Source organism: Caretta caretta, chromosome 8, assembly GCF_965140235.1.
Source record: "Caretta caretta isolate rCarCar2 chromosome 8, rCarCar1.hap1, whole genome shotgun sequence".
In the NCBI taxonomy this organism is placed as follows: Eukaryota; Metazoa; Chordata; order Testudines; family Cheloniidae; genus Caretta; species Caretta caretta.
In genome coordinates, this window is record NC_134213.1 from 19,078,560 (window position 1) to 19,091,463 (window position 12,904).

Below are 12,904 nucleotides of genomic sequence, written 5' to 3' on the forward strand. Positions count from 1 at the left end.
TTTATCTGTATAGTAAGGATATTAAAGCTTCCCTCACCTCTGCAAACACTTAGAGATCTCTGGATACACCAACTAAATATTTAGTAACCGACACTGATTTTGGTGAATAGCGTCAGGAAAGCCCAACATGGAGATTACTACTGTTATTATAAACATACATTAACCAAATGTTTATTTCCCATCTCTGCTGAGTCCCGAGTTCCGTGCTGCTGCTCTGCTTATATTGCATTCTGTACAGTCCTAGCAGTTAGTGACTGAGTGTAGTAACTAGTGGGAAAGCAGAACTTCAACCTGATCTAATGGGTTCAGAATTTATACTAAATGTAGAAAAAATGAATGTCTGTCCCTAGGGGCCGCAAGGCTCTGGCAGACACTGACATGGCAAGGAAATTCCCACCAAAAGCTCTGCCTCCTACACTTCAGTCCCCACCCAGCTTGTGCCTAGGGATGCACACAATGCAGTGGAAGAGCACACACCAACACACATCCCTGGTACCTTTAGACAGGGAGTTCGGGAAGCCCCAGATACTGCTCAGAATTGCTTGGCTAGAAGTTCAGAGAATCTGGAATAACTGAAGTTATTAAAGAAATAAAATAGTTGTAAAAATTACCTATTTTAATTGCCAAAAAAACATGCAAAAATAAACCAATCAACTGGGAAAAAAAAATCTGGTCTCCTTCCTCCTGACCCCTCCAGGACAGTTCTCCCCTACTTGCACACACTAGCAGCTTGTCTACACGAACAAGTTAGGGTTGCCAGTTTTGGTTGGACATATTTCTGGAGATTTCATCACATGACAGTCTTTAATTAAAGAAAATTAATCTTTAATTTCTGGAGATTCCAGGACAATCCTGGAGGGTTGACAACCCTTCAGCAAGCTGGGGTGTGAATCTATCCCGTATTAGCCTGTTGTGGACTAACTGTCCATGGGCACCTTCCTGATGCGTGCTAACAGTTTGTTAAAGCACTCTGATCTAGTCCTCTGAAAACAGGACTAGCTCAAAGTGCTCTAACAAACTGTAAACACGTGTCAGCACGGTACACACAGAGGGTTAGACCATGGCAGGCTAGTAGAGGGCAGATTCACACCCTTGCCACAAACTAGTCATTTATGTAGTTAAGCCCTATGGTTTCTCTCCCTTCACTACCTGTTATGGCCTGTTCCTTTCTTTTAAATGTTCCAAATCTATTCTAGATTGCAGGAATGTTCTTTCTTTACCTGCTTGCCAAGCACACCCATGTACCTACCCAATCAGCAGTGAGCTGTAGCTCACGAAAGCTTATGCTCTAATAAATTTGTTAGGCTCTAAGGTGCCACAAGTACTCCTTTTCTTTCAGCGAATGCTAGTGACTGTTTATATCCTGTCTGAAGCTGCATTTCCTATGAATTTCTCCTGTCCTTGCTAAATGACAGGACAAAATAAAATACTGATTGATCAGCATGTCTCTTCCAGATGCCATCACTTAATACATACACATCACGGTGCTGCTAAGATTTGTTGCAGCTGAGAGTATCACAGCTGTGGTCCTGAACCTGCAGAGTTTTACTTGGACAAAACTCCCATTAAAGCAGAGAGTGGGAGTTTTGCCTGACTCTGATCCACAGGATCAAATCCCACCCTAAGTGCTGTGACTTGGATGTGAGCACACACAAAGCCTGAGCCCCAGTGAAGTCAATGGGAGTTTTTTGACTGGCTTGTATGGGTTTTGGACCAGTCCCATGAATGGAGAGTGTGCTGAGTGAGGAGAGCACAAGCCGGTGTATTGAACACACATGCTGACCATTGTTCAGATTTGGTAGGGTTTTCTGAAGGATACCGAACCCCCATTTCAACAGCTGCTGTGGGCAAGAAGCTACTCTGTGCTCAGCACAGTATGCCTGGTAGCTCCTCCCTACTGGAGCTGCATAATGTCACTAATATAGGTTAAAAAAAAACTACAGCATGATATGGACCAGCCTTCTCAGGCCTGCAAACCAAATGCAACTTCCATAGTCATCCTAAGGAAACCTCAGCTGTGGGTGGCAGCCAGCTGAACTGATTACAGGCAAGTGAGGAGGGAAGCAAAACACCAGGGCCCAAGGATAATACATTTTGAATCCAGATCCAAACTTTACCAGCATTTTTTCACTATTTGAAAAAATATTAAGTGGTCCCCCTCCGCTATAGGCAGTTCTCTGATGAACTCTCTTCCCTCTTCTATCCCCCATATCCATGCTCAGTTTTGGTGCTTGAGAGGCAGGTGGCTATGGAAGAGCAGAGGATTATAATTAAGGCCCTTCATTTCTGGTTTTTACTGAAAAAAATTCCAGGTTTTACAAAAGCTATTATTTGGTTTTAACCAACTTTCATCCCAATTTTGGACCACTCAAGTACATGAAAATCCTGATTATGTAAAGAAAATCCAATTCATTATATCAGGCAGACGAGTTTATATCAATGATAAATCAGTCTAAGTGTAAATGCGAAGCTGCCTACTAAAGGAAGAGAATGTCATGGAAGATACTGACATGCATACACATGCAGGTGTATATGTATACATACTGTTAAGATTCAGTTCGTGAAATAAAGCACAGCATCAAACTGCTTTTACTTTCCAGACTCTTAAAATTCTCTATTTGTTGCTTTTTCTTCTGTCCTCCAATATTAGAAAAAGGGTTAAGTTAATTTTTTGCACAAATTTTCACTTGATTATTTTTGTAACAAACACCAATACATTTCCAGGAAATTTTAAATAAAATAAAAACCAAAAATAAAGAGCCCCAGTAATAATGCAGGGTAAGAAGATGGAGATTAGATAAGTACATAGCTGCTTAGAAAGAGCTCAAGGGCATCCAGGAATCACCTGTTCTCTATCATTAGCAAGAGGAGGAAAAATCCTTCAACCAAATCTGAAAGGTGGCCAAGCTACAGTCCCCAGAGACAAGGGATCTGGACTTTGGAATGTGTCAGTGGGAAATTCAAAATTGCAGGCAATTGTTCATCATCTATTTGTGGAGGCAGCCCGTTCCAAAGCTGACCTTATACTTTCAAGCTGGCAGCCAGCGTTGGGGATTGTGGCTTTAGGCACATAACCACCAAATTATGCAACATTCTAATTCAGCCCAGCCAGGGTGTGTTTTGAGGGGCTCTGTGCCTGAGCTGTTCTTCAGTTTACACCATGTTTACAGGCATCTGTACAAGATGCAGGGGGATGGTCCCTTTGAGTTAGCAGGTGAAAGGCCAGACTACTTTGCCTTTCGGTTCTAAGCACTTGGAAAGACTTTGCATTTTACATAAAATAAGCCAAACGCCGATGAATTGCTCAACAGGCACAGGCAGAATCTAGGGCTTTCCCTGCTTCTAATGGTTTGGGCTGAAACAATGATTTCCAGGTCTTCCTAGATATTCAATGGCATTAAATACATTCAGCTCATTTTGTTTTGCTGTGTTTGCTCTCTCATTGCCTATAGTGCTCAAGCTGTGGTCTGAGACCTAGACTGCGAGGCAGGGACTCTGGAGTTTGAATCCAGGCTCTGACACTGGCTCCCCGTGTGGCCTTGGGCAACCTGCTTAACATCACTATGCCTCGCATCTGCACCCTGAGAAATTACAGACTAGGGCCCAAGGGTAATACATTTTGAATCCAGATCCAAACTTTACCAGCATTCAAAGACTGTTTGGATTAGAGGTTTTGAATCATGCTTATCTCTACTTATTTGCCTGTCTAACCAGAGTGTTGTGACGAGGCATTAGTGTTAAGCTCCATATATACATGTACATGTATCAGTGTACCAGCCCAAGCTGCGGTTACTTTGACTTTACTGGAATACATGCCTAATTTTCACCCTCCTCTTCCTTTTTCCTTGAGCTCATCAGATTTCCTTAGCTGTCTGCTTTATCCACACATTCCTTATAGCTAGTCACCTCGATGCTAGCTATGCTAGACAATATCGTTAGGCTGTAGGATGCAGCTACTGCTGTTGCCAAGCCCAGAGAAAAAAATCATCAAATGCTTTTGATCTTGAGGACTTTTTGGTCATCACCTTTCCTCCCCCACATAGTGAATGCAAACACAGGTTAACAGCACACACTCCATTATAAGCAGAGCAGGCCTGGCAGCACCTCATCATACAGAGCTCATGTACAGCAGGTCTTGCAGACTGAAGCCTCTTTAGAATGGATTCTTTAAAAAAAATAAAAATATATTTGACACCACCTGCCCAATGGCACCTTAAATAAATAAGGCATCAATGTTTTATGGGGACAATGACGATCTGGTCGGGTGATACGTTGCCTAGTGCACTCATCCTATACTGCTGGGTACCAGAGAGAAAATAAGAGAAAGAAGCGAGTGAGACACAACTGAAAAGAGAGAAACCACAACTGGAGAAGTCTTAGGGCAGACAGAAATGGAACACCCCAACAGAGACAGTCGGATCAGTCACAGACACTAAGGGCCAAGTTCTCAAAAGTGCTCCACCCCCAGCAGCACTCACTGTGACACTAAGAGCCAGATTTCCCAGAGAGCTCAGTGGCCAAGGTGCTGAGCTCTCTTTTGAAAGCGTGTCTCCAACTGCGAGTGTTGAGCTCTTGGGACAATCTGGCTGTAAGTGCTGTCTCCTGAAAGGCAAGAGGAACATTGGAACAAGGCCAGAGAAGGGGATAAGTCAATGGGTCTACCAAAGAGGTCAGAGGACATGTGACTCTGTAATGTATGACAGCATTTACACAGCATTGTAATAAATGCAGGTGACAATTTAGAAGAGTCAGCATCAGACACAGTCCCTGTTCCAGAGAACTTGCAGTTGCTAATCTGCTCTGATAATAAGTCTATTACATGAACTTCATAGTCTTAAGTGTATGGTTGCTCTTCTCTCATCCATACCCTTAAAACCAACAATAAAAAATAAAAATAAATACCTCACATGCTGATTAGGGGCATCATCCTAATGAGTCCCCCTCCAGAGGAGAATTTATCATTTAAAACTAACAGATCTGGTCAGTAACAAGACTCAGTTTTGTGGCAAGTAACTTATCAGAGTTTATCCGGTCCAGCTAAAAGGGACTCTGTCCAGATCCTCTGGGGCCAAAGTTTGATCTATATTTAGAATTTGATGGGGAAATATGTCAATTCCACTGCTAAGAATCTGAATAAAAGCTTCGTGACCGCCATTTGTGTGTGAAATACAAAAATACCATCCCCACCCTGTTACTCCTGCAGCACCAATTCACTAACACCACACGATTAACTGCTCCAGAGCCCATTGACAATGCTCCCAGTGATTTCAGGAGCAGAGTCACTTGTTCTCTTACTCTGAGCAGGAAGTTTATCACTGCAGCACAAATATGCTACATGAACTGACGTGCTTTTTAGACACATTCATCTCAGCAACATTCAAGACGCTGGGAGGTGGAGGGAGGAATCAGCGTTTTCAGAATTGAAGAAGTATGTCCGTTATGGGAAAGGGAGCAGAGTGTTTACTTCTTAGCTTCAAACAGAAGACAGTAAACAAAAAATAAGAACTAAAAAAATGATCTGACAGCATCATTCTCTTGAGCTATTTGGGCTCCAGTTTTGAACATTTGTTACCGTAAAAAAAAAAAAAAAAAAGGAATCCCTACAAAATACAACAACATTAATGGAAACATTTGGCATTATTTGCCAAGAAAGGCAAAAGAAAGGAAACAAAGGTTAAGTGGGAAAAAGGAATTAGAATTTTAAAACTCAGATTTGCAACCTAAGGGTCAGTCCTGTTAACGCTTGCTACCAAACCTACCAAATGTTCACTAATCAGGACCTGGGCTAACGACACAGGAAAGGACATTATTTTTAAAAAATCCCAAACATGTGTCCCAATCCTGAAATCACATCCACACAGGTAGACCTATGCGGAACCCCACTGACTTCAAGAGGACTTCATTGCAAGGACATAAGGATAAACCTGCCAAGAGCAGATTGCAGGACTGGATCTGCGATTTTTATCTTAACCACATCCTTATAAATTTAATCTGACTTGTTTTCTCAGCAGGCCCCTGGGATTCATTCCTTCTAGAAAGGGGAGGGACAGTCAATCAGTGACAGCTGAAGACAAGGCAGCTGAGGTGGAAGAAAAATGATTCTACATGCCTTACTCCCCTGACTTGAAAATATAAAGAGAGACAAATGACTGTTACTCAAATAAGGAGACGAAAACACTTAAACCATTAAGGGGGGATTTTATTACAATTACTGGATAAAATGATGACATAATCTGGGGAACTCTACATATTTTTTTATTTAAATGGCCATTTTGTTGCAGCTGTGAAGGGCTGCTCATTGCTAATAACTGCTAATGACCCTAATGACTTTATTTGTATATTATATGCTAGAGGATGAATGAAGCCTCAATTAAAAGGATATAGCTTTATCTGGGGTTCATCCTGGGCATTGGTGCCAGACACGCTCCCCATATGAATGAGAAAGAGGAAGATCTGCATTAGCTCCTATCCATTAGTTTCAAGAAAAAAAATGACCTCATGTTTATGGGCTCTGGAATCTGTTTAGGAGGTGTCCAGATGTAAGGGGACTTGGGGGGAACGGACTGAAACACTTTTGAGGAAATGGGCCTGAGTAATGGCCGGGCTTCTAAAGCATGTTCACTCAGAGCAGCCTCAGATTACAATAAAGACACTGTTCACCCTGCCAAAGCTCATTTGTGCTTTTCCACACCCACCGAGTCTCCTTGCCAGCCAGCGTCAGGCTGCTACATTAGCCATTGTTGGCCAAGGGACATTTATCTGCAACGTGCAGAGAACTGTGGAGAGAGTATGGTCATAGGGTTACATGGAGGAGACCAAGAGTCTGGATTCCTGGGCTCTCTTTCAGGCTCTGCTAGACTTGCACGTAACTTGGGACAAAAATGCACTTCTCTGCTCTGTAACCTCAGTTTAGTACCCTGTGAAATGGGGATATGGCTAGATCTGTGGAGAGGTGTCGAGAGACTTGCTATTTGTAAGGCACCATTAGATCCTCAGATGGTACGGGCTCTGCAGGTCATGTTGTCAGCCCTCTCGTCACAGATACAACTCTTAGCTGTTGCACATCTCGCTACCTCATTGCAGGCACAAGTATGTGGCCTAATTTTCAGGAGTTGCTGCACACTCATACATCCCAAAGAAAGTCAGCGACAGAATCTCTGAAAACCAATCCTATAACAAGCTTTGCGCAATCAGTTCCAAGTGCATTTCTTTTGCAGGCACAGACTATGTGCCGAAACCCTAGTTCAATCTAAGCTTGGCTCAAAGTTTCCTCCTAGTGCAACTTTGCCAAAATCCTTGGTGAGACAGCAGACATCTCACTCCTCAACTCCTTTATCCTTTTCCTGCATTCTTGACATTAGCATTTTTGATTGAGGGAATACATTTTTTTAAAATAGTTACATTCTATCATGTCCATACTCAGCTCACATCCCAAAATATTGGGTATGATCGTAATGCTTCACAGCATGATGCTTCACAGCATGACCAGAGGCAGCAATTCCAGAAAGGCACGCAACCTCTAGGCAGGGGCAGCGGCGCTCACCCTGTTTACAAGACACAAAAGCATAGGTAAGCATTCCATGGAAGCAGATGTGTGGCTTTAAATTCTCCTCTCATTAAAGGAACAAATGGTCTTGCACCAGTGGTTTGATGTCCCCCTCTCATAGGCGTAAGTCCCAATTTTGTCCCCTCCTACCTATACAAGAGCCCAGTGGGTGCCATGATTTGGAATTGTAGGGGTGGTAAATATCTATCTACCTCTATCTACCTATTTTCTATGGGTCATGGGTGGTGTAGGTTTCAGAGTAGCAGCCATGTTAGTCTGTATCCGCAAAAAGAAAAGGAGGACTTGTGGCACCTTAGAGACTAACAAATTTATTTGAGCATAAGCTTTCATGAGCTACAGCTCATTTCATCGTAGCAGCTGGGGGTCTGCAGAGAGCTGGCTGGTCACATGGTGGTGGCCCTTCTGCTTGTTTCCACCTGCTAAATCACAGTAAAGAGGCTAAACACAGGTTTTCCACATAAGCAATTGCTGTAGTTGCCATAAAAGGTGTTAACGCAATCATGAGTGGGGGGCGGAGGATGAGTGGTACCTGCAGTTGTGAATGGAACAGGACTGGCCACAAGACAAGCTATCTAGTACAACATGGTCCATAGTATGAAAAAGTTTGAGAACCCCAACCTATGCTATCTGGAGAGGAGGATGGATCTAGCCGTCAAAGCACAAGACTGAGAATCATAACATCTGGATTCTATCCATTGCTCTGCCAAATACTTACTGCATGATTTCAGGCGAGTCACTTCACTTCTCTGGGCCTCAGTTTCTCATTATGCAAAATGGGGATAATCATGCTTATCTACCTCCTAATGGGAAGAGGAGTGAATTATCTTTCTTATATCTAAAGATAAATTTGGGGGAAGGAGGTGACCAGGAGCATCTCTGCTCATAGAAATTGAGGGGCTGAAATGACTTTCTCCTGACCTGGGGTCCAAGAATTATTACTGACGTGAACTATTAGTTCCTCATGGCAGGGATCATGTCATTTATTGATTTCTAAAGTGCCCTCAACTTCTATGGCATTGTATAAGCAGCAGCACTTACAGTCCTGAAGAAGGAAGTAATATTTCTGGATGAGCCAAGAATTATCTGATGAACCTCTCCAGCTGCTCAATGTTTGTCCCCACATCCTATAAAACAGACTCTCTGGGCACAACCAAATCAACTGCCCCAGGTCTCCCTCTGGTCCCCCTTCAGAGTTCATCACACTTTAGCCATCTCTAACCTCTCTACAATCCTTTACTATGCTGTCCTTCCAGCCCATGCTGACATGTACTGTACACACACACTTCACTAACCATCTACCACTCAAATGCTTGGCTCCTCCATTGCACTGGATTCCTTGCCTATCACCAGTAGCCCTTGGAAATAGATTCACGAGGAAAACTCTGGGCCTCCTAGAAACAGTCGCTAACAATAATAAGATGGTCAATCCAAGAGACAGTTTATGCTGCAATTTTGCTGTTTGACATGGGGGAGGAACCAAAGGGCTGAGGAAGAACACGGAGTCCCACAACTAGATCCCTTTGATTTCCAAATGCTTGTAATTCCAAAGCACTGTATATCCTCTAAATCCCAACACATCCTTCTGGAAAAAAACCACTAAACCAAATTTCCTCCTGCCAATTGCAAGTGGCTCATGAGGGAACAGCTGAAGCCACTGCTCTCTTGAGAGTGAGAGATACAGTGTTATGCCCATTATTCTCTCTCTCAACAGACCACATTTCTCATGCGCAAGACTTCAAGTGAGCTACCTTGGAGCACTGACCAAGAGCTGCCTTTGCCTTCACAGCCACAGCATTCATGTGATCTTAACTGTGATGCAAGAAGGTACTTTGAGATACTTCATTTCCAAATGGTGTTATACACCTCCAAATTCTATTCTGATAAGATGTATAGCTCCACTGGTGACCACTTACCCATAGTTGCTGCTATGCGCCCTGGTGGGGACAAAACAGATGCTGGGATGAGACAAATTTGGACTCTTAAAAAAAAAAAAAGGAACTTGTAAAGTGATTGAAAGATGATATGCAGGGCCACAGCCCTCAACAGCTAACAGAATGACTGAACAGGCTCATTTCTCCCTGGGAACAGAAGCAGTTGAAAGTGGAACTACCAACCAGAGATACAAAATATGCCTACATTCATTCCTTCATTGCTTCCTCTGGAGCTCAAGGAATTTTCCCTGGTACAAGGGCCATCTGAAATCAAGAACTTCAGAAATAGTGCCTCACTCCCCTCCACCCCAATTAAAGCTGGGGCTGGCTTTCAAGAGAGGGCAAAAAAGCAGAGTCCTGGAGAGCAAAAATACTGCAGTAATTACAGAGCTTTAAAAGTGGCCAAGAGGGTTACTAGGAAAAGAAAGTCAAATGGTGCACTCACAATTGACCATAGCCTTTAAAGCTTCAGTAGTTTGATGTCAGGATTTAGTGGAGGGAAAAATGTAGCACTGTGAGATGTATTAATAATGAGTGAGACCCTGCTCTCAGTAGCAAAAATTCCTATTGAATTCAGGAGGAGCAGGCCCATCATTTGTAAAGTACTTTGAGATCCTCATATAAAAGGTTGCAGAAAAGAGCAAAGGGTTGTTTTAAAATAAAGACAAATTCCCTTTGTGCCACTTTTTTTAATGTCATTCAGACAGGATTTTGTTTGCATTTGGATGTTGAAGAAAATATTTTAGCTCTCAAATGGAATTCTCCTCTTTCATCTTACAGCCAGAATCACTCCCAGGAGGAAAGCAGAGTTATACACAATTCAGGAGGAAAACAAAACATCAACTAGGTAGCCAGCTGTGGAGCCCAGGATCACCTTCACAGGAAGAACATCCACACAGCCTCTCATTTTCCTGTAGTCCAGAAACAAATGAACCCACAACAGAGATAGAGGCTGTGTCCCAAAAAGGAAGTAGCAGGACAGATCAGAACATGAAAAATCCCATAGAAAGCCCGGCATCTGGAAGTGTTGACAGGACTCCCCTGCAGCAGGCTTCCTGTGGCTTCTGAGAAAACATGTCGTCCAAGCCTCTTTCTCTTTCCTGAGAAGTGGCATGATGAAGGCACTCAGAGTAGGTGTGGTCACCCTGTGCTACTGCACAGCGCTTCAGACAGTGAAAGTGCTGCACCTGATGCAGCAGATAAAGGAGCAGTATAGCGAGTAATTTAGTTGATAATGTTTTACATTTAGATAATACCTTGTAATCTATGGATGAAGAAAAGCCACTGTGACTGTAAAACACACTCTGTTGTTTAAGCCTTGCCTGTCTAATATACAGAACCCTTAACTGCATTGATCTTTAAAACCATTTGAAGACAATAAGAATTGGATTACGTACAAAGACATTTACACACACACACCAAAAGTGTTTTAATACATTAAATAATCTAAATTATTCTGTAACACTCAGGAATCATAGCAGTATAGACTACGAGTATCAAACAGACACCATCTCTATATTAAGTCTCCATATCATTATCTCCTGCAGCCCTAGACAGATTTCATAATAGACGACATTTAAAATTATAGAAAGGCTTAATGTGATGAGAGTCTGTCCCTGTGTTTAGAACTGTACCCTTCAGTGAAACTGCTTTGGAGACTATAACACCTTAGTGAAATTGTTGGGTTTCTCCCAGTGAAATTTACAAGCTTGCTCCTTTGAGAGGCTCAAAGGTACTAAAATGTGCTTGCTCACACACCATAGATGTCATTAAAATTTATATACGGACACAAAAATAGATAAAGATGTTCTAAATCCAAGGATCTCTCAGGTAGGCTAACAAAACAAAAGGCTCTGATCAATAAAATGTTCTGAAACAGTGTAATTTATGAACAAATAAAAAGGTAGTTTAGAGAATTAATTATCATTTAAACAAGTATATTTAAAGGCCAGGCATCTGCAAAGACTTTTTTTCATCTGCTTATGCTTCCTTTGTCTGCCTTACAAAGATGGAGTAACCTCCCATTTCCCCAATACACCCCCCATACCACAAAGGTTTAATTAAATTCACTGGAGACAAAGCACAGCTGCACTCCTTGCATGCATTTAAACCAGCAACAATAAACCCCAGCCAAGGCCTACTAGAGACCAAGAGAGTACCCTTACCACAATGCATTTCATTGCATAGACAATAAATCAGGGTAGGATATTTAACCACTGGAAAGGCACTGGCAGGGCACAGCAAGAGGGATGCAGCTACTGGGTCTGATGATTACATTTCATTGCATTTTTCCTCCCACCCTGCCCATCTGACACCTACCCCATCTCCCCCAACACAAAAGATTTGTAGTGCATCTGTTTAGTTGCAAAGGAGGGGGGAAATTGCTGCTTTTATTCTTGATCAGTTTGGCGATGTTCCTTATTTTTAAATCATGACTTTCGCTTCTGCAGATGAATCAGTTCCTATTTTCACCTCATTTGCACCAGCAAGCACATGACGCACCCATATATGCAGTAATGAAAAGAAACTGCAAAAGAGCAAGACAGAAAATCCTGTCTCTGCTCAAGATAAGGAGTGACATAATCACAAAATAGCGATCAAGTTGTTTCCTCACTTAAAAATCCAGCCCGATCTCTGAAGTGAAAGGTCAATTTCCCCCCCCCCTTCTTTTCCCCTCGTCCAAAAAGACAGCGGCTGTCCAAAGAGGAAGGAAAACACTGCAAAAGCCTCTTGCTGTTATGCAGTGGGTGGGTGAGGAGGGGGACATACACATGTTCCATTAAACTGAACGTCAGTTAATCCACCGCACACAGATGCACAACCAGGCACAAACACACAATCCCTTTTGCTAATCACAGGGGAGTCGACTGCAACACAGTTTGCGAAGCGACCATCGGTTTATGCCATGCCTGACAACAGCATTCAGTCCAACCAACGGGAGGTGGTGGGCACCGCGCACCACAAATGGGTTTCACTCCAAGGAAAATCGGTTGCCCCCGAAAAGAAACTGCAGGATTTTAAATTCTCTCCCCAACCCTTTGCAAGCTGCAAGATTTACTGCCCCCAGGAAAACCCAACAAGTAAAGATCACATTTTACACTGGGTTCTTTCGAGCAATACGGGGACAGGGAGGAAGACAGTGGAGAGCTGATACAAAACATACAAGAGGAGGAATAAGGGAGGCGTAGGGTGGAGAGGGGTAAGGCACTCACTGTTATCCTGGGGATGTTCTTCTTGCCTTGGTAGGACATGGTGATGATCTGCTGCAGGGACAGAGCCGGCTCCTACCCTCCAACCCGAGCCCCTTTTGCAAGCTGGCGTCTGTCTAGACTGGTGCTTTACCCAAGATCAGGTGGAACAAATGATGCTTCGTGCCCCCCCCTTCCCCTCTCTCCCCCCTTTCCTT

General features: G+C 43.0%; 1 protein-coding gene across 3 annotated transcripts in view; it reads right to left on the bottom strand.

Annotated features, from left to right (window-relative positions):
* The window catches only part of DPYSL3 (dihydropyrimidinase like 3), a 71,373-nt gene that overhangs the window by 29,576 nt on the left and 28,893 nt on the right, over nucleotides 1–12,904 (bottom strand). Inside the window, exon 1 of one of the 3 annotated variants that reach the window (XM_048860505.2) lies at nucleotides 12,711–12,880. The exons of 1 other annotated variant lie outside the window; for it this stretch is intronic. In XM_048860505.2, coding sequence (XP_048716462.1) covers nucleotides 12,711–12,749 — 39 coding nt within the window. In that variant the 5' untranslated portion in view covers nucleotides 12,750–12,880. Of the gene's footprint in view, nucleotides 1–11,663; nucleotides 11,694–12,710; nucleotides 12,881–12,904 lie in introns of those variants that run through there. One more of the 3 variants, XM_048860506.1, reaches the window with a different exon arrangement.